The following is a 23,169-nucleotide window of genomic DNA, read 5'->3' as shown; positions in this document are numbered from 1 at the left end:
CGTGTTCCCACCAAGCTATGCGCCCATGCGTGCCGAGACCATACCGTTGAGTCCCATGAATAATAAAGCGAATAGCTTACTGTCTCCGGCTGTTTTTATGCTTGTTAAGAGGTCAGTGGTCGGTCGTAAGTACTGTTGAAGTGCAAGGGACACGTTCGGTCGTTCTTTTGCTCTCTCGCCAACTATATTTCGCCCGTTCTATCTCATACTTTCGTTCGCTCGCTCGTTCGGGCTATTCGCTTCTACTGAGATTCATCGACGGTGGTTTCTGTACATTGTTTTTGTATTCGTGGTGCTCACAGTAGAATTCACCGCAACACTTTCTGCAGAGCACAATTCCTACAGTAACGGATGTACCATTTCATTCCTTCGGCGCCATCGAAAGTGATGTTCACTGTTTATCTCGATCCCTTTATTCATGCGTAATATAGAATAAGCCTTATAAATACACCGCATAAGAATGCTTACAAAGTGGAAAAAGGGAAAGGTTAACATGCCATCGGTAAAATACAACCCTTTGTAAAAAACTGTGAGAAAAAACGCGTACAAAGTTAACAAATAATTAGGTGGGGCACTGCGCTCAGTGCGTAGCAGCTCTTTGAAATTTGCTGCGTATCCTTCAGTGCCTACGTGCGATGGTAAGTTGTTGCATTCTACGATAGTGCGCGGTGAATACATTTGCAGAACGGTGAGAGTGACATATCGATCGCTTCACATTTGCACTAGTGGTCATGACAAAAAAATTACTGGGGGGCACTGAAAGAAATCGTCAGAAAGAATTTAATGATGATAAAGCTTATGAAAAAGCCAAAGCTATTGAAGTAGAGGATGCGCTGTCAGAACCAGCACTAACACCTGCATGGTCTACTGACTGGCAGCGCTCCTCCGAAGCCGATGTGGAGCCGTTGTCCGCGCCACAAAGAGCGGCGTCAATGTTACTGCACTCGCGCGCCATTCCTTCGTGTCCTGTTGCGGTGTCAACTCCGTTTGCAATCGTTCGTCTCTTCTGACGTGAGCTCAACACCATAAAAGGCTTCTTTTTTTTCCTAGCCAAACTCATGTCCATGCAGGGTGAATACAGCAGCAATTGACGCGAGTGCCGCTTAATAAATGGAGAATTCTCCCACCAAGAAAGGCGCCGTCGGAAACCCAGCAAGCTAACTGAAAGGATACAGCCAGACTTATGAAACGTTTTCGAAACTTATTAGCCCCTCGTTTTTAAGCTATCCTGCTTGCGACGTTTTTAATGCGTCGAGTTTGGTCAAAAATCTGTTTGAGACGTTGAATCCATTATTACGGCCTTTTGAAGACTTTGTGTGCTACCTGGGGAGGGCGAAAAAATCGACCACGCACCGCTAATTAAAAAAAAAACATGCATAGTAGAAGCACTCAAGGGATGCCCGGGTTAGTTTTAATATCTGCAGCCAGAGGCGCAGTAATCAGCGCATTTTCATGGGTGGCGGCAATGGAAAAGAACCTGTCATGAGTAACTACTTAAGAGCAAAAAATGAAATCTGGAAACAAACAACTTATGATATCTCAAAGGGAAGCTCATTAATTTTCGAAGGGAGACAGGGATGCCTTAGAACACGCGCATATAAAGCGCAATATAAGGGAGAAGCGTTTGCTTGATACGGTAAAGCTAGGGAAACTATCGAGCATGTTTTATTAGAATGTGAAGATGTTTTCCCAGCACCCGCCGTGGTTGCTCAGTGGCTATGGTGTTGGGCTGCTGAGCACGACGAGGTCGCGGGATCGAATCCCGGCCACGGCGGCCTCATTTAGATGGGGGCGAAATGCGAAAACACCCGCGTACTTAGATTTAGGTGCACGGTAAAGAACCCCAGGTGGTCGAAATTTCCCGAGTCCTCCACTATGGCGTGCCTCATAATCAAAAAGTAGTTTTGGCACGTAAAACCCTAGAATTTTTTTTTTCGCTTTCCTAGCGGTATATTTAGGCGCCACTGGCCTCCTTGAAGCCGTTGGGTTCAGTGAGAGCAGTGGAGAAGTAAACATGTCCGCAATAGGGATTACTACGAGGCGATCGGAGGATTGGTGGAAGTAGGGAAACGACAAAAAACGGAGACGTACAAAAGCAATGTTACCAATAGGGAATGAGAAAATTTGGTTGTGGAAGTTCATAGTGCTTTTTTTCTTTTTGTGTTGTCCAAGCTATGCAGGACATTAGGCCGTATAAAAACAAGAGCTTGGTGGCGCAACCCACCGCGCCGTTCAAAGTGGACACTTATAACATCCATCCATCCAGCCATCCATTTTTTCTTACAAACTTTCTCCTGCACTTACTGAAGTATTTTTATTACATAAAGAAGAGTACACGATTATCATTGCTAATTAGATATTGTACTGTGTATTAGTAAGCTTGTTGTTTTTTTTTATTATAAACGCTAATAGCTCTCAGCATCATCGATCTTCCACGTGACCTCTGGCCTGTATTTAAAATTTTTGCAGGTATTTTCGAGCGCATAGCGGCATGGATTCATCCGTTCGTACACTTAGACTGGTTGCTTCTTTGTTGCTAAACTAGTTGATTGCGCTGCGCTGTCTCGCGTTATTTAACTTGAGGCGAAGTGATGTGTTTGCAAGCGGACATGTAAGCCCGAAAGCTACGTTTCGGCCGTGAGCCATGCATCTACATCGAAACGGGAACCTGCGACTGAGGACAGCAGTACCGGTGAGTCGTTTAATATCGCTTCCTGAATCCTAAGGTAATATTGCTCTCGTTAATAACCCATTAGGGACCGGTTTCTTTCTTTTCTTGCTATCTTGAAACAACTCTTATATATTAACCTATTTTTGTACTAATAATTCACATACAAAAAATTATTACTCTTGCCTGATTAGTTTTTGAAATATAGCCCGTGACCATATGGTCACACTGGGCCCTTACGCTATAGCAAAATACGCGAAGTGAAAAACATTTATTTCAAGCCATGAAACATCACAAAAAACACACATAGCGAATAGTCGAGCACTTATTTAGTGTGATATGGTTTGAATCATGGAATACACGTGCCGTCCTCATACTTTGTGCATTGCGTGTGCACTGCGCTGTTGCAATTATCTCACCTCCACCTCTTGCCATTAAGGTATTGGTGCAACAAAGCGGGCCACTTGGTCATACCGTGTACCAGTCAGGACATCACCAGTCTTTGGGATTCTGCGTTGACCAGGTCCTCTATGCTTACTGTCCCATCGCATCAGGTAGCTTTGTGCAATTTGCCTGCGGAATTCCACCGGCGTGACGTGGAACCCTGTGCTACAAATTCGCGCCCAAGCGTTGCTGATAGATACATAACAAAGTCAAGTGAAAATCGGCCACCGCCACTTTTTACCATGGATTACAATACAGTGGGCGCTTACATTTGCATCAATCTGGTCCGTACCTCTCATAAAACTTGTACTGAGCAACAGGGTTTTTTGCGGGCCACCTCGATTTGCTTCTTCTGAACACGAGAGTACCTGCCTGCAGACGACATTGGCCCTACGCCGTGAATGGTGCTTATAATTGTTACTCCAGAATTGTCCGTCCAGCGGACAATTGTCCCATTGTCGCTCAGCACGGGCTCTTCGTGCGCGCGAGGTTGGCGCATGACGAATTGGGCTTGATAGGGCACTCTTTGAGAACACGGTTCTGCTTCACTGTGCCTTCGTAGCCCTGTGCCTTGAGATGCCTGAGTAGCGGCATGCCTGTGAATAAATTATCAAAATAGAAAAAGAAAGGAAGGTCGTGCGTCTCTGCTGCGAGTTCGTCCACCATTTGAAGAAGTGGCGCCGCTACTTTTCCGAAGTCCTTTTCATATTTTTCAGATGTTCCGGGATCCCCTGCTTGCCTTGATACACTTTGAAGTTTACAAGGTATCCGTTCTTGTCATTTAGGCAGCATATTTTATACCCGAAGCGGATAGGCTTTCCGCGTATAAACTGTTTACAGCCATAACGACCATAATAATCATACTTTCGTCATAGCTCAGGTGACGCACAGGATGAAAGTGCTCCAGAATCCTTTCTTTCAATAGTGCCATCAATGGACGCAACATTGCCAACTTGCCACTGAGCGTTAGGCTTGGATTTCGCACAGTGCAGGAATCGCATTGTACGAAGCGATTTCTCCGCAAAGCATTGTAGGCCATCGTGTTGCGCATATCCAAGCCGCTGTCCCAATAGCACTTTTTCCCTGGCAAGCGGTTATAGCCGGACAAAACGAGCACTCCAAGCAAACCTAATTCTTTGGTAACCTCCGGATCGGGCATATTGAAAAATAACGCATACTTTCTTGTTTGTTCGACTAGCAGCTCCACGACGGCTTTGTCAAAAACGATTTCGAACAACTCAACAGGGGAAAAGTCCCTGTAAGCAGCAAAATTTGGGTAGGGAAATATGCCAAGGCTTTTCTGGAGATCACCGTTCGTCCACTTAGTAGCAGTGGATAATTTCGCAGGAATGGCCGCATCAACTACGGCAGAAGAAACTTCTCTTGTTCCGTCACCTTGCCCGCCTGGGGTCGTCATCGTCCGAGTCGGGTCCACCAATGCGGCGTCCGTCAGAGAAAACAGTTTCAGCGCCGGTTCATAGCTTCCGCCAGATTAGATTGTCAATGAGCCCGCCTGAGTCTTCATCGGCCGACTCTTCATCCGAATAGGTGCCAGCCTCTCGCGGGTCGATAAAAATCACTGACACGTCGTCATCGTCTTCTTCGAGTATCTTCGCTATTTATTCCAACATGAACCTATTCAGACAATAAAGTAAGAAATAACCACTGCGGGAATGCGCCAGCAGCCGTGCAAGAGATGAGAATGCAGTTTTAAAAAAAATGAAAAGTTAGGTAGCCTAAAGGCCCAGCGTGACCATATGGCAATGCGGAAAATAACACGCTCGTTGATGGATAAATGAAACATAAATCTTTTACAAATGGTCATCGAAGGTCACATATTAGAAGAGCAATACGGAGGCAAGGATATCGGACGATTGCTTAAACAAGTAGCGAAAAAAAAAACACATTACCCCTTAGGGTGATGCATGGCGACGCTACTCGCACAGCAACACTTATTCCCGCATTTGCGAGGGGCTCCCACAAAACGACTGACACCTGCTGCCACTTGCTATCCATAAACGGAACTCTCATCTGTCTAACGGCATGTCAAAGGCGATTTTGGTGCCGTTTTGTTAATCTTAATTAAATGAAATCCACTGTGTAGACTAACGTGACCATATGGTCACGCTGGTCTTTAATGGGCTAACTTGCAGGCGGAAACAAGTTAACGAACTAGATGCTGCATTATATATGGGCAGTCAGGGCCCTCCGATGCTATTTCCGAAATAAACTTTTAGTTGCGAGGCCATCATTATATACACATTGACGAAAGAGAAAGCGGTACCGGAACACGCGTCACATTTTTTATCTCGTTGTAGCCGTAGCCATGGGTGACTGAGTAACTTTGTCAATATCTTTTCTTTTCGAGTCCACCTGCAAGTTCTTTCGTCCACTGAACCGAATAACCCTTTGATAAACGGCAGCTAAAGTACTGAATTTAATCTATTAGACAGTTGCACGCGTGATAATTCACCCATATTTCGTACCTGTTGGTTCCAAATTTTCTTGCTGCTCAGTTTGGTTTACCTGAACACAGAGAGAGAGAAGGTAAGAAGGAAATGCAGGGCGGTTAACCAGACTGAGTCCTACCTGAGGACATTAATTTTCGTAGTAGTGAAGTGGTGCATCATGTTCATGCAGAAAAAGAATGCATCATTTCTAATAGCTTCATATCTTTCAAGCATTCGCTTGTGAAGCCAGCAGTGTGATCTCTTCTAGTGTATAAATGAGCCTACAAATGTTCTCATTTGTGATCTTAATGATACTTAAGCCGTTGACATGCATTGTAGTTAGGCAGATATACATTTTATGGCGAGTAGCAATATTTATTCACCATGCTGCTAAGCACTCTAGAACAAACACTGTACATTTGCATGGGCTCTGTAGTCACAAAGCATTACAATGTGTACATCACACCTTTTCGCATTTCATATTGCGAAATTGAGCTCTTTCAATTTCTCATGCAACCAAAATTTCTGTTCCAGACATGCAATAATGAAGACAGCACCAGTATAAAGCAACACACTCCGCGCACTAAATAGAAGCTGGTGCCTGCTACAACAAGGTCATTCTGTGGACCTTGACTGCTACTATAAGGTAAACAACACCTGGTTCAGAAATAAACATGCTTGATATATGCTGTATTGGCTTGCTAGTGTTGAGATATATGCCATTTGTTTGTAGCAGATGATATGAACGTTTGTTCCTATTTACAGTTGAGCGTAATTGGTTCGAATATAAAAGAAAACACTACATGAGTTTCGATAATCTCTGCTGTAGCTCATGTCTCACTGATCTGCCCCAACAGAGTATGTGCCAAGCACATCTTGGTCATCACAGGAGCTCCTATCCACACCAACAGGAAGGGGCCGGAGCTGAATTCGCAAGGCTTTACACCACAAACAATAAAGTTGTTCCAGAAGTATTTTGATGAGATATCAAGTCTACGGACGACTGTCTCAAGAGTTAAAAGAGCCTCTGCTATCATTCCACCAGCACGGATATTGGCCGAGTCATCCAGGTACCTCAACAACAAAAATTCTGTGTCTTCAGATGTACCTGCAACCTCTGAACAAGCGCAGACGACGCTGGCCAAAAGAGTTCCTTCAGCTTTGCCTTCCTTAACGAGCTTCCTGGTGTTGTCAAGTACCATTTGTGCCAAGTATAATTTTTTTCAATGAATGCAGGCTTTTTCATACCACATTCTCGTTCGAGATCATTCATTTTCACCAAACAATACATGTCAACGTATTCTTTGCTTATAATTAATACCAGTCACTGTCTAGTTGCATAACATATCTGTAGCAGTATTTTCAAGTGTACGTTGCCATGTGCAATTCCTCTCCTTAAATAGCTGACCCAGCATTGGCGTGTGTCTTGCAATAAGATGTGCACCGTGACTATGCAGCATTAAACTTTTCTTAATGTTTTTGGCTTTCAGTGCTTGCAGGGTAGAGTGGCTTCTTTCTTGACTACAAGCATTCTCATTGCCATATTTAATTCCTAGTTTCGTGCAGGATTGCTTTTCTTGCTCCACAGCCTGTGTTTTTGCGCAAGCTACATTGAAGTGGTTCATTGCGGAATCTCGTTTCGCTGCGGTCCAACTTGCTACTCGTCACCGTGTTACGTTTCTCGTATGTCGGAGCCTGGTCAGTTGCATTGGGAAACAGTCTCTCGAGGCAAGCACCTACTCCTGCAGTCCGCACAGCGACATAGACTCCGAATTTACATGCACCATGAATGGTGCTCCCCGTCCCGTGCTTTCGTGCTGCTGCCGTGTGCAAATTTTGCTTGTGGCCTTCCTCAGCCATTATTTGGCATCAGCCGAGACTATCATACGTGATTACATGGTCCGAAGTGTGTTAAGTTGATATCCACATGGGTGGAATGGTCTGCAAAAGGGACTGCAAAATGGTGATGCCCACAAAACCGACCATGCCCGTATTTGGAGAATGTGGGGCACCAAGTGTGACTTACACATTAGCGGCACGCGAAAGAACCAAAAGAAATGTGCAGGTTGGAAAGGAAGTAATGCTGAAATGCCGGGTACTCCATGGCACTATATAGGCAGCGTCACCCGATTGCTTTACAATGGAAGTTGTTCATCTTCAATGGCGAGTGTCAGTGCAAACAGATAGCACACTGTTCAATCTGTTCGCCCTGCTGGTTGTCGCTTGTTACCAGACCACCATGCCCGACGAAGGCAAGCACTATGCCTGCAGTCGGACGCTTGATTGTGCCGTAAGTGACCAGTGTGTTTGTGTGCTCACTGCTGTCATGTGGATCTTAGCCAATGTATAGTGTAAAGTGCCAATGCGTTACGTTAGAGGTATGCTGAAAGGATTTTATTGCAGTCTTATTTCAATGCTGTACCACTTGGTCATGCTTCCGTGTTACATTTCTCGGATGTAGCGGCCTGGTCAATTGCATTCGGCAACAGCCTCTCAAGGTAAGCACCTGCTCCTGCAGTCCGCAGAGCGACATGGACTCCCTGTTTACACGCACCGTGATTGGTGCTCCCCGTTCTGTCCTTTCCTGCTGCAGCCGTGTGCAAATTTTGCTTGTGGCCTTCCTCGGTCATGATTTGGCGTCAACGGAGGCTATCATACGGGATTACATGGTCCGAAGTGTATGGGGTTGATATCCACACGGGTGGAAAGGCCTGCAAAAGTGCCTGAAAAACGGTGATTCCAACAAAACAGACCGTGTCAATATTGAGAGCAGGTGGACACCAAGTGTGAGCGATACATTATAGGCCACCGAAAGAACAAAAAGAAACGCGCAGGTTGGAAAGGACGTAATGCTAAAATGCCGGCCAGGTAGTTCATGTCGCTGTGTTGGCTATGGCAGTAGATGCGTGCATCAGCCAATTGATTCGCAATGCAACTTACAGCGAGTGTCGATGCAAACTGGTGGGACACTGTCCAATCTACTTGCGCCGCTGGTTGTCACTTGTTACTAGACCACCATGTGTGACGAAGGTAAGCACTGTGCCTGAAGTCGGATAGCTGAATGTGCTGTAAGTGTAGTGCGTGAATGCTCACTGTTGCCATGTGGATCTTAGTCAATGTACAGTATATTGTCTGAACCCTATGCGGTGATTGAATGCCGAGTCTCATTTGATCATGCTCACTGTGTTGTTTCTTGGATATGGTGACCTGGTCAGCTGCATTGGGCAACAGTCTCACGAGGTAACCATGTGCGCCTGCAGTACACACAGTGACAGTGGCTCCCAATTTACACACACCGTAATTGGTGCTCCCCGTTCGACCTTTCCTGTTGCAGCAGTGGGCAAATTGTGCTTGTGGGCATTCATCGGCAGTGATATGGCGTGAACGGAGACCAGTATACGTGATTACATGATCCGAAATGTATGAAGTTGATAGCCACATGGGTAGAAATGCCTGCAAAAGTGGCTGTAAAATAGTGATGCCCACAAAACCGACCATGCCCATATTGCATTGATTTAGCATTATAATGTGGAAAAGGTCATAAATCTCAAGGCCCTTTTCTGAAGACGTACAATGTGTTCTACATGGGAAACGAACGTGTTACGCCAAGATGCAATACAGTAAGGATAAATGTTATGGAATCTGCTAAAATAAATTGTTCTTAGAGTGGCAGTGTCGAAGTAATAAATGCATTTGTAAAGCATAAAACAAGCTTTGCTTCACTTTTTACACAGCAAAGCAACGTGAGGCTTCCAATGAAGATGCTCATCTAGTGTGACACCCAAGTACTCAATTGAACTCGCCCGCTCAAATATATTATGGTTTAGAGAAAGCGATTGAAATTCTCCTAGAGGTGCTTTCCAGGAAGAAGAGCATATCTTTGTTTTTCTTGGTATTCAGAGTTAGCGCACTTGACGCGCACCACTAGTTAACACTTTTGAAGTTAACTATTAGCCACTCGGAATGTTTTGTCCAAGCAGTCTAGCGCACAAAGTAAATCAGTGTGGCCTACATACATTACAGCAGATAAGTTTTCTAAGTCATCAGGAATATCGTTTGCAAATAAAGAAAAAAATATTTGCGAGAGTATTGAGCCTTGTGGGACCCCTGTAACAATGTCAGAAACGTCGGATTTGGTATCTGCAATGGTAAGTAGTTGTTTTCTGTTATTGAAATGGCTGCGGAACATTGAAGGGTTAGACCTCCAAAACCACAGTAGTCTTACTTATGTAGCAGTACGTTATGATCTACAGTGTCAAAACCGTTTCGAACCCCTACAAACATGCCTAGGACACTTTTGTTGTTGTTCAAATGAGAATTTATGTTGTCAGACAGAGCTAATACTGCTGCATTGGTCGATCTTTTAGCTCGAAAACCACGCTGAAAGAACGTTCAAGAAATGAAATGATTCGTTGGGGGATAAGTTTTTCAAAGAAGATGTTTAAGCTACTGTAGACAGATATAGGACGGTAGTTTTCTAAGAAGTTATGGTCCCCAGTTTTGTAAATAGGAATACCCTTAGCGATATATAATAAGTCTGGATAGGTAGCAATATAGAAAGAGATTGAATATTTTTTTCTTATGGCTTACACAGTATATCAATACAATGCATTAAGGCCACTGTAGATAATCCATCGTGACCAGTAGAATGTTTGAATGACATGCCGCTAACTACGGACACTATCTCCTCCGCTGTAATGTCCACAAAACCAAATGAGTTTATCGTCCATTCCGGGTAAGTAATAGACGAAAGCAGAGGTGCTTTATTAGATAATACTTGACCGATCATACAGAAGTACGAGTTAAATGACGATACTAAGGACTCCATAGATACTCCTAAGCTTTTCAAGTCTGGCATTGCATATTCTCTAACCGACGGCTTAATTACTTACTTGATATGGTGCCATGTAGCTTTTCAAATACCAGAATTGCGGATTATTAAATTTGTGTAATACTCTTTTTTACGAATACGTATAGCACTAGTTACTATATTTAGAGGCATAGGAAATTTTTGTTCATAATATTTGTTACCCCTATGTGACTGCTTTTTAGTGTGCCAAAAGTCTTTATCTTTAATTTTAGCAGTCCTTTTGTCATCCGAGGACACATAGGAGTGCTATAATATATTTTTTCTAAAGTACTTGACGATTGCGCTCATGCATCACAGAACGCTTTGCTGAGACTATCCAATTGCTTATTTGAATTTTTAGCGGATCTATAGTTAAAGAGCAAGGGCAATCACGTAATACTGGATAGTTAACTCGATGAGAAATACGACAATGACCCTGAGAATGAGTGGATTGATGAAAATAGACGGCGGTACCTGAATGATTCATTACATCCGAATAATAAACATTACAAGAGCTTGAATTGGTGATAAAGTTGCACGATATATGATTGGTCATTGTGGATGTCAATGAAGGTATACGTGTTGAGGTTTTAGTGACGATATGGAATTCATATTTTCTGACTACATTAAAATATTCACTGTCATATTCCATTTATACCATCAATATTAAAGTCTCCACACATTATCACTAGTTTATTTAAATTGGTTTAATAAATTAATAAATGCTCGAAATGTTGCATAAAAGCTGATTTGTTCTTGTTAGCAGCACGATAAATTACCGCTGCAACAACGCATTGAGAATTCACAACACGCATATCAAATTCATTCGCGTATGAGTAAGAGTACTTCTTAATGATTGAGCACGATATAGAATCCGTGATAGAATGTATAAGCGTTACTGAACGAAGACGTAGAGAAGACCTCACAAACAGTGCGATGCCCCCCTCCCCTATTTACCGCTCTTCGAGGAGTGGAAAAGATAGCGTATGCGTGTATATGGTACAATTCGTTTGAACGAAGCCATGTTTCTGAGGTAGCAATAACATCAAACGGGAAAGTATGCAATGACCGAAGAGAGCAAAGATTGTCAATATTTTTAGCAAGCTACGCACATTACAATAAATTAATACATAACAGGATGAACCATACACGAAGGCATTAGCATGTTAATGTTAATTAACATGCTAATTAGCATGTAGCCATGTTAATGAAAAGAAAACCTAGCAAATGATTGATAGGTCATTTTCGTTACGAATACTGAGAACTCTTGCTTTCTCAGCCTTTCGGACAAGAATACTTCCGTTTCCAACCAAGACAAATTTTCACTTGTTTGCCATTTTCCTGGTGATAGCTTTTCCTAATAGTTTCTTCATTTTAGGACAGAGATGCTCGTTAATGTATACATTCGCTTAGCCATCGTATCCAAAATCCTGAGGGCTTAGCTTTTTCTTTTTGAATCGTTTAATTATGCGTTTTCGAATAGAACGAGACATGCATTTAAATACAGCATTTGGCCGATCATTGTCTTTACTAGGAACACGACGAATCACATCAAAGTCTGTTTCCCTAACACAATTGTCATGCTTTTGACAAACAGAAATCAATACTTCGATGAAGTTTTCGTTTCGTTTTAAGGCAAGTCCCATGAATTGCAAATTTTGCTGTCGTGTATATTGCTTCAGCTCGATTATTTCACAGCGGGTGCTTTCAGGCTTACTTCTTAGTTCATAATTTTCATTTTTTAGTAACGCCTGTTCTTTCTTTAGATCATCAATCGTTGCCATGCAACTTTCAAAGTGACAATTCAAGAAATTAAGGGATCGCCTAATCTCTTGCATCTCATCTCTCAGAGTAGGTCCATGTGTGTCAACCTCGCCCGATAGATCAGTAAGCAACTTTGCCAATTCCTTAATCGTAGTCGGTGGCTTGTCGGTCAGTATCAAAGGCTATTCGCAGTGGTCAAACAGTCAAATACACTAAAAGAGCAGCCACGGAGCGATCAAGGCACTTGTGGTAGGTTATTGTGAAAAGATCCAAGATGTGTACGTGAACAATTCGAAGAAAACGATTAACACTTGCCGTTGCTTCCAGTTGCCTGGACCGCTCCGTACAGACGAATTTCGCTCTTGTTACAGCTCCTTTATAGTTGATGGGTGGGGGCGTCCATGACTTGACGATCAAAGCGCCATTCCATGACGCGGGCAGACTTGATTCAACTGCAGAAGGGACAGAGGAAGTTTTGTTAGCTGTGACAAATTGTCAACGATCGGTGAGAGAAGAGTACAGACATTGAAGAACGTTAAACTCAAGGTTAAGATTACTTAGTTAAAGAAAGCAATGATGAGAAACCTTGTCAAACGCTTTTAGAAAAACTAGAAATATACAGTCAACAATGGAACCCCTGTACTATAGTGAATTTAGATCACGTGTAAACAATAAAAGTTAATTTTCACAAGAGTGTGACATTCGAAGTCCATGCTGATGACTTGCAAAAGAAGGACTGTAGGAATGATGCAAGGTGAGAGCCATTGACATGTTCCATAATTTTATAAGGTGTGTATGCCAGTGAAATCGGCTGATAGTTATATGACGAAAGACTCCTTCCGGAATCACCTTCCCGACCTTCCAGTCTTCCGGAGGCTGCCTGAAGAGATTGCAGGAACAGAAAGTACAGTACACTTACGTCCTGATTAAAAACTTGGCATTTATATTATCAATGCCACATGATGAAGAAATTTCTAACTTATCTATTATTCGCTCTATGCCAGCAATACAAAAACAATAGGGTCCATCGCTAAAAAGTCAGTACCAAGATAGGTAGGGGTTACAGAACACTCATCTTTAGAAAAAGCAGGAACAAATACGGAGTTCAGAACATCTGCGCAATCATCCATTTGGATTAGTTGATCGCTTGAGTCTTTAAGGGTGATAGCTGAGTTATCTCTTTTCTTGATTACGCTTCAAAATTGCGTAGGTTTAGTAATTACAAGAGATGCTAATGTAATATTGAAAAATGAATCGTTGGCGTGCTTGAGAGTTATTTTGGTATTCGGTAGCCACAGCTTGATAAGTAGTCTGACGTTCTTGAATACCGGTTAGTTTTTCAGAGCGAAAATGCGTTTTTTTCTTGTGATACAGGCTTTTTAGCGATTTAGTGAACAATGGCAATTGCCAGTTTGCCGCAATGACTATGCGTGGAGCGTATTTCTCGATGAGCGATGAAACTTTTTCTTTGAATAAATTCCAGTTAGTATTCACGAAGCGATCATGAATGTTGGACAAGTAATCACCTAAAAAGGCAGATAGCTTATACTTAATAACATCATAATCAGCGTGTTTAGAGACACCGTTATATATTTTGTGGTTACTCCTGTAAGGCACTGCGCAATTTAAAGAAAAATGAAGCATTAAATGGGGCACTTCACGCCGGCTCTGTCTTTCGTAAATGATTTCGCAGTGTTTATGCAAAATATCTCTGTAATTTTGCACCATCATCTCCCGCAAGTTATCCTGACTCTACCGATATTCGTCTTCAAGGTGGGAACTGCATTTTCACCGCTTTATTGGACCATTTCTGCCGAGCCGCTGCACCGCCGAGCTAAGCTTACTGCTAAGCTTAGTGCTCTGGCCGATACGTGAGCCGCAGTTACGGCTGCGCGTCACATTTCTTCAAGCCGCCATGGAAATACAAGTTGCAGGTACTGATATCTCACCCACCGAGATTTCCGAAGAAACAGGATGGTGCACCATTGGCCCGCGTGCACGACTTTCTCCTTGGGGCAAGCGCGCTAACCCTAACACTGCATCAGCCTCCCAAACCGGCGTTGGAGGCACGAACAAGGCGCAGCGAGGCCCGCGCGCTCACAAGCAGCAAGTTCTGAAGGCAGGGAAGATGCCCACTCTTCCACGTGATCACCACAAAGTAGTTATCAGGCCACGGGGCGGCTTGAACGTTGCAAAAGTCGGGGTCGTCCGCCTCGCTTCGGCCTTATATAGGGCAGCAAACGTATCTCCACAAGACGCCACGGAAGACATTGTCTGCCCAAATATTCAGCAAAATATCATCGTTGTGAGAACCCCTCACTCTCCTAATGCAGAACGGTACCGCCGACTCGACAGCTTTGAGGTCGACGGACACCAGTTCGAGATACGGGCATATGAAACTGCGCCCGACTATACAGTCAAGGGGGTCGTCCGAGGCATTCCTCTCGAAGAAGACGCGAAGGACATTCACCTCAATATAGTCAACAAGAGGAACCCGAATGCCTTAGCGGCCAAAAGACTCAGCAAGACCACGTCGGTCATCATCGCCTTCGATGGTGGCCGAGTACCAACGTGGGTGTACTACGGGGGTGCTATGCTCAGGTGTACCTTGTACAGAAAGCAGATTGACGTGTGCCACCAGTGCGGACGCGTCGGACATCGCATGGACGTCTGCCCGAACCCCCAAGACCGTGTGTGTAGAGGCTGCGGAGCCTCGAACCCAGACCCCAATCACACATGCACGCCAAGGTGTCACCTTTGTGGGGGAGCGCATCCCACCGCGGACAAGGCCTGCAAGGCTCGATTCAAGACCCCCTATCTTGTTAAGAAACGACGCGGAGACCGCCAGAGGGCAGCGGCGGAGGCCGCCCTCGAGCTACAGCAACAGAACTACGACGAACATTTCCCACCTGCCTCCCGCTCCCGCTCTCGAGGCCGGGCCCGGTCTCGCTCGGTTGCGGGGCCTCCATCCCGCCGGCAGAGCAGGTCTCGGAGCCGGGCGCGCAGCAAAACCCCCGGGCCGAGCCGTAGCCGTTCGAGCTCTCGGCGTCCGAAGCAAGCCGGCCAGCAAGATTCGGACCTACCTGACAAGGTGAGCTGGGCAGATGCGGTTAAGGGCTCGCTGAGACGCAAGGCTCAGGGAGCTACTGCCTCCGAACCCAATAATAAGAGGGACCCCAGGGATGTGGCATTGGAAGAAATGCAGCGCGAAAACGCACAATTACGTACGGTCGTGCTACAATTAACCCAAGAAATTCGAGAGATTAAACAGTCGATGGCGCAGACATCTATACCTCAACCTGCTTTAGTCCCGACTCCCGTCACGAACGGTAACGACAATGCGGCGCCGCCCACAAAGAAACGCGCGGCGGCCAGTTCCGAGTCTCAACAGCTCGAGAACCTCGAATCAGCAGTAAGTGATTGGCGCAAAGCACATGTCACGATAAATGACTGGCGGAAAGAACAAGAAGAAATGAGGAAGCTGCTTTCAGAAATTCAAACCGGGATCCGCAACATCGGCGTTGCGGTCAATAACCTCACTGCTCGAACAGACAGGGTTGAAATCCATATAGACAAAATCGAGACTCACATAGGCCTTCGCCCAGGCATGGAAATGATGCCCACCATGGGCCCTACAGTCATTCACCCTAGTCCTATTTCACGTAACGCACAAGTACAGCACCACGATGGCCAGCCCCACTAACGAGCTCGTGGTGTGGCAGTGGAACTGTCGGGGCTTCACTAAGAAGCAACCACTGCTGCAACAGTACGTCCGACACGCGCAACCCAAACCCGACATCATAATGATACAAGAAACAGTAGGTACCGTACCAAAACTTCCAGGTTACACTGCGAATGCCTCGCCGATTCCCGTTGATCGCGGACTTGCAATTTTAATTCGGAAAGGAATAGTGGTGCAAGAACACAGCGTAAGCGGCACACATGCGGAAAACATGCTTGTAGAGCTCCTTCCCAATAGAACACGCAACCACAGTTTATTTCTCCTCAACGTATATAGTAATCCGGCTCACTCACGGGCTCGTTTCCTCTCTCTGTTCCGAGGGGCGCTCTCCTTGGCGGGCGCAAACCCGTTTCTGGTGGGGCGAGATTTTAACGCCCCGAACGAGGCCTGGGGCTATGGCTACACTACCGCCAAAGGTCGACGCCTGTGGCAGGACCTACATGATGCCGAATTAACTCTTATTACCGATCCCACGGCGCCAACCCGCACGGGCACCTCTACGGCACGGGACACGACACCAGACCTAACGGCGGTCCGTAACATCCCTCAAGCAATGTGGCGCAATACCTTTGAAGATCTCGGTAGTGACCACATGATCATAGAAACACGAATTCCTCAGGCGGGTACACCCCCTTTTCCTAAGCTATTCAAATGGACGGACTGGGACAAATTCCGAAAGCAGCGAGCTGAACAGAGAGGTGAGGAGAACATCGATAACATCGAGGCATGGATGGAGACGCTCAACGACGACATGAACAAGGCGACGCAGACGCTCGCACCCGAATTCCAGGTTGACAAGATCGACAGCCGACTAGCCCACCTCTGGGAAGCCAAGACGTCACTAAACGCAAGATGGAAGCAGCAAAGGCACAACCGAAAGCTTCGTAAGAAGATCGCACATATCAATCGCCAGCTGGAAGACCATTGCCGGACCTTAAGCCGCCAACAGTGGTATGACATCTGCAACGCAGTCGATGGGCAGCTCCACAATGGCAGCACGTGGCGTCTCCTTCGTCACCTCTTGGGGGAAACGCAGAGCAAGTCTGCTCAGCAAGCAAACCTGCAACGCCTTTTGCACAAGGAACAGGCTACCACGAGTGATCACCAGCTCGTGACACGCCTCCTAGCCAAGTACTTCCCTCGACGGCCCGATGTTCAACACGGGGATTACACTGGAGAGACAAATGTGACACTCGATGAAGAATTTCACGAGTCAGAGATCCGCGCAGCTCTCCACGACCTTAATGGCAAATCAGCACCTGGTCCCGACAAGGTTACGAACAAGACTCTAAGAAACCTCGATGATGCCTCGATAACCGCTCTTACGGCATACATCAACAAATGCTGGCGAGCAGGTTGCATCCCAGAGGCGTGGAAACGCTCTGGGATGCAATTCTCGCGGGTTGTGGCACACCAAACTTGAATTGGCAGTTGCATCTGTGGGACTGGCCAACGGCCCTAGTGCCCTTTTTTGTCAGGTTGAGTTATAATAATCCAGACGACATGCTGTCCGTTCATCATCATCATCAGCCTGGTTACGCCCACTGCAGGGCAAAGGCCTCTCCCAAACTTCTCCAACAACACCGGTCATGTACTAATTGTGGCCATGCCGTCCCTGCAAACTTTTTAATCTCATCCGCCCACCTAACTTTCTGCCGCCCCCTGCTACGCTTCCCTTCCCTTGGAATCCAGTCCGTAACCCTTAATGACCATCGGTTATCTTCTTTACTCATTACATGTCCTGCCCATGCCCATTTCTTTTTCTTGATTTCAACTAAGATGTCATTAACTCGCGTTTGTTCCCTCACTCAATCTTCTCTTTTCTTATCCCTTAACGTTACACCTATCATTTTTCTTTCCATAGCTCGTTGCGTCGTCCTCAATTTGAGTAGAACCCTTTTCGTAAGCCTCCAGGTTTCTGCCTCGCAGGTGAGGACTGGTAAGACACAGCTATTATATACTTTTCTCTTGAGAGATAATGGCAACCTGCTGTTCATGATCTGAGAATGCCTGCCAAACGAACCCCAGCCCATTCTTATTCTTCTGTTATTCTTCTGTCCGTTAGCCTGCGCTAAAATATCGACTGCTGATGGACCAGTGATACTGCGCATGATGTACGTTAGAAGGACACTGGGCAGTATTCAGATTTCCTGATACATTTAGGAGGCGCCGTACAGTAGTCTGGGCTCTAACAGCCATTTAGACAGGACAAGAGTGCGACACTGCTAGCTCTATTGTTCCCTGTGCCGTAGCTGAAGTACGCGGGCACTGTACGCGTAGCAAGGTTCATCTGTAAACATTTCTTGTCCATCTTGGCTACATATCTTTCATTGAGCGTTTAATAGTCACTGCCGATCACTACCCGAGAAACTTGGCGTTCCAACGAATAACGGAGAAGGAAAAATAGCAGCCGATATAAATCCTTACTATCTGTATCCTCTACCAAGATCTATATTTGCTAAGCGCACAACAGCGCTTTTGGTGCACTCTTACCTTAGGTACAGCCCCAAACTTGAACAACACTTGGACAGAAGCCCATATATGACACCAAATGATTGTCCTTATTTTGTTTTTGCAACAGCGCTGCTTTAATAAAGTGAAAGACAGTCGAATGCCCAGACATCAAAATGACCTGCATCAATTGTGTTCAAGCCGAACTCTCATGTTGATTACGTATTGCGAACGCCTCTACAACTAAGGCCACTGCAATGAATTTTCGCGTACCCCAAAATAATTCAGGCTTCCCCTTGTCCCTTGTCGCCTTGCAAATAAGGCTATGCGCCGCAGAGCGCTCCACATACGGCTCGTCCTGCGCTCGCACTAACGGCGGCGACGCGCTCGACGCGCGCGCCGGTGCCAGCGAATGTTCACAATTTGAACGAAATAATAGGATTTTGCGTGCCGATTCGATTGCAGGGCACGGCACAGTCAGCACCTCGGAGTGATTCAGACCACCTAGGGTTCTTTGCTATAATGACGCTACACGTCTTTATATTCCCCCGCCGTCAAAATGCGGCCGGGATCGAGCTCTTCAGCGCAATGTCCTAGCCAGCAAGTCATGCTGTGCTGCTGCAGGAATCACTAAACCTGTATGTCACGTGTTGTTATAGGAAGGGAGGCGATAATTACATTCGACGACCTTGCGTCGCCCCCATGTTGCGCTAAGCAGCATGCCCTGAACCTCGGCACAATAAGGTGGTTTGCACTAGCACATTTTGTCAGACCGAGTGTTGCCAAAAAATGTGTGACCTAGTTCACTAAGACTGTCTTCAATTTATGTTAAATAAATGTTTTATCTTGTTGAATAATACTATGGCCCTCTGTATTGTGGGAGGTGTGGTGCGCGATCTCTGCAACCAAGTGACTGAGATAACGATGAAATTTCAAGTCTCCAGCACTGCATTATAATCGACTGTAATAATCTAGTCTATATGTACATAATAAACAAACATACGCCTGTTGTCTTATCTGGTGCCTAGGCCCTGCAGCTGCTGGTCTCCTGCTCCAGACCATCGGCTTCTCGTGGCTGATGCGCGCCATAGCAGTCGCCAATTTGCTGTGTGCCGCGCCCCTGTGCTGGCTGCTTCACCGCGACAGTGCAAGTGTTTTTTTAATCATTCTTCCGATACTCGACTCACTTTTCGGGAGATATCTATGCACGTATCTATCTATCTATCTATCTATCTATGCACGTATCTATCTATCTATCTATCTATCTATCTATCTATCTATCTATGCACGTATCTATCTATCTATCTATCTATCTATCTATCTATCTATGCACGTATCTATCTATCTATCTATCTATCTATCTATCTATGCAAGTATCTATCTATCTATCTATCTATCTATGCACGTATCTATCTATCTATCTATCTATCTATGCACGTATCTATCTATCTATCTATCTATCTATGCACGTATCTATCTATCTATCTATCTATCTATGCACGTATCTATCTATGCACGTATCTATCTATCTATCTATCTATCTATGCACGTATCTATCTATGCACGTATCTATCTATGCACGTATCTATCTATGCACGTATCTATCTATGCACGTATCTATCTATGCACGTATCTATCTATGCACGTATCTATCTATCTATCTATCTATGCACGTATCTATCTATGCACGTATCTATCTATGCACGTATCTATCTATGCACGTATCTATCTATGCACGTATCTATCTATGCACGTATCTATCTATGCACGTATCTATCTATCTATCTATCTATCTATCTATCTATCTATCTATCTATCTATCTATCTATCTATCTATCTATCTATCTATCTATCTATCTATCTATCTATCTATCTATGTGTGTGTGTGTGTGCGCGCATGCGTGCATGCGCGTGTGTGTGTGCAGGAAAGAGGTGACGAACATTTTAGAAGTGAGTAGGAAAACTCATGGAGCACGTTATACTTAACCGCCTCCACAATTTTTCGGAGGACAACAACTTATTGCCGAACTCCATAATTGGCTTTCGTCCAAAACTTTCCACGCAAGACATCATGCTTCAGCTTAAACACCAAGTTCTAGACCACATACCCAAGAATGGTACCCGGGCTGTCCTGGGCCTTGATCTTATAAAGGCCTTTGACGACGTAGCGCATCAGGCTATACTAGAGAATCTGCAGTACCTAGGTGTGGGCCAGAGGACCTACAACTACATCAAAGATTTCCTCAACCACCGCACAGCGGAACTAAGAATAGGAGAACTACAATCGGACAAGATCCCTCTTGGAAGTCGTGGCACACCGCAGGGATCAGTCTTATCCCCGTTCCTCTTTAATTTAGCGATGATCAGATTACCGGAACAACTTAATCAGATTCCAGGTCTACACCACAGTCTGTATGCCGACGACATTACCCTGTGGGTGGTTAAAGGTAGCGATGGAGATATAGAAACCACGCTGCAACAAGCTGTAGACACGGTTGAAAAGTACGTTACCGACAAAGGCCTCGCCTGCTCCCCGCAAAAATCAGAACTCTTCCTACTCAGAGCCCCTACAAACCGCAAATCCGACACTGCGCCACCCCCAGAAATCACTGTGCGAGCCGGAGGAGGCGCGATCCCGGTGGTGACCACCATCCGTGTACTTGGCCTCTTCATGCAAGCTCACGGGCGCAACGGCAACACAATTCATAAACTGGAAGCATGCGTTCAGCAGACGATGCGACTCATTTCAAGAATTACCAACCGGCACTCTGGCATGAAAGAAGCCAACCTCATAAGGTTGGTACAAGCCTTCGTTCTCAGCCGCATCACCTACATCACCCCGTACCTCTGCCTCAAAGCGGCTGAGAGAGAGAAAATACAGGGGATTATCCGGAGGGCCTATAAACAGGCTCTTGGGCTACCTATAAGAACGGCCAACGCTAAATTGCTAGCCCTAGGTGTGCACAACACCCTCGATGAACTAGTAGAAGCGCACCTTATATCTCAATACGAAAGGCTAGCTCAGAGTGCCGCCGGGCGAAACATCCTCCAGAATCTCGGCATCAACTACGAGTCGATGCAAAGCATTAAAGTAGACATTTCTCACGATCAGAGGCGCCATCTCGAAATTAATCCACTCCCTAAAAACATGCACCCCGAATTACACAAGGAAAGGAGGGCCGAGCGGTCCAAAGCCCTACATCAGAAATTCCACTCCTTCAAAGACGTAGTCTATGTCGACGCAGCATAATACATAGAACGCAACTGTATGTCCCTTGCAGTGGTGGACTCCTCAGGTCAAATACGCGCTGGTGGTTCAATTCGCACCAGAAGCTCCGAAACAGCGGAAGAGGCGGCTATCGCTCTGGCAATAGCCTCCACACATTGTCATTACATTATTAGCGATTCCAGAGCAGCAGTACGCAATTTTGCGAAAGGTCGGGTCTCGGCTCCCGTAAAACACATAATAGACACAAACCAACACCCACGACCAATCCAGATCATTTGGGCACCAGCACACTCCTCCCTACCCGGCAACGATGCCGCCCACACCGCCGCTCGAGGACTCGCCAACCGAGCACCCGGACGGCTCACGCTAGGGTCAGGGAGGGATCGCATGGTCAGTTACAAGGAAATAACTCAGCACTACAGGTTAGCCAGGGCAGTGTACCCGCCAGCACACAAATCGCTTAACAAGCGACAAGAAGTAGCTTGGAGACGACTTCAGACGAACACCTACCCCAACTCCGTAGCCTATCACTACTACTACCCGGACCAATACCCTAATACATGTAAGCATTGTAAGCAAAAAGCGGATCTATTCCATATTATGTGGTCGTGCCCAGCCGAAAATCACACAAATCACGAAATAAGTAGTACTGAGCAGTGGGAGGCCGTGTTGCTCAGCTCCGACCCTGACCTGCAGGCCAAGGTCATCGAGAGAGCTGAAGAAGCCGCCCGGGCCCAGGGGCTCGTGGCTGCCTAACAACAAGGTCATCCGTCAATACCTTGTTTTCAAATAAAGTCTTTACTCACTCACTCAGAAGTGAGACATGTTTAGTCAAGGTGGACCAGCTTTCCTCAGAATACAATGCCACATGAAAAAATTTTACATAGCTTTAGCTCATACACGCCTTGAAGAAGACAAGTCCATATATCGAAACGTTGGCTCCTGCTTTCACCTTGTTCTCGTTTTGCTCATCGTCTTTAATTTCCATCTCCTGCCTTCTCCGTATCTTCCCTAAATACATAGTTTTAATAGCACTGCATCAAGAACAGAGGGGGCACCATGTGCCCTGACTAAAGATTTCACTGCGAATCATAAATCATTATCAATTTGACGCATATTGGAATACAGAACAAAATGAAATGCAGATATGTTCGAGAAACAATATGCAATATACAAACATGACTCTCAGGTAAGTGCGAGTGGACACCCTCATCCTGCGCAGAGAAAACAAAACGGCGCGCATATACACATGCATAGGCGTAATGTCAGCGCGTGACAGCTCTAAGTGCAACGTCGAATTATCTAAAAAGGAGTTCAACTACTCAACAAATTCAAGCCGAATGTGCGTCGAAAAGCCACATACGCAATAAATAAACAAAAAATTGGCACGAAGAAATCATATATGCGTTACAATGTGTGGTATCTTCGTGCTCAATCTAAAGTTAGATAGGTTAATTTTCCTTTTTTTGTCATTTATTCGAGACGAAACAGTGCTAAATTTATGAATAAGGCACGATTCGCTAAGCTCATGGTCATGACTAGTAAAGAATCCACATTCGAGTATCGTTACTT

At 45.4% G+C, this 23,169-nt stretch overlaps 1 protein-coding gene across 1 annotated transcript in view; it reads left to right on the top strand.

The window, feature by feature from the left end:
- The window catches only part of LOC142566215 (synaptic vesicular amine transporter-like), a 46,675-nt gene extending 26,371 nt beyond the window's left edge, over window positions 1-20,304 (top strand). Inside the window, exons 3-4 of the mRNA XM_075677056.1 lie at window positions 19,397-19,519; window positions 20,294-20,304. Of these exons, the coding sequence (XP_075533171.1) occupies window positions 19,397-19,519; window positions 20,294-20,304 (134 nt within the window). The remainder of the gene's footprint in view (window positions 1-19,396; window positions 19,520-20,293) is intronic.
- The last annotated feature ends 2,865 nt before the right edge of the window (window positions 20,305-23,169 follow it).

This window comes from Dermacentor variabilis, unplaced genomic scaffold (assembly GCF_050947875.1).
Source record: "Dermacentor variabilis isolate Ectoservices unplaced genomic scaffold, ASM5094787v1 scaffold_12, whole genome shotgun sequence".
Taxonomy (NCBI): Eukaryota; Metazoa; Arthropoda; class Arachnida; order Ixodida; family Ixodidae; genus Dermacentor; species Dermacentor variabilis.
The sequence above is the reverse complement of the archived record's forward strand: the minus strand, read 5'-3'. Positions and strand labels throughout refer to the sequence as shown.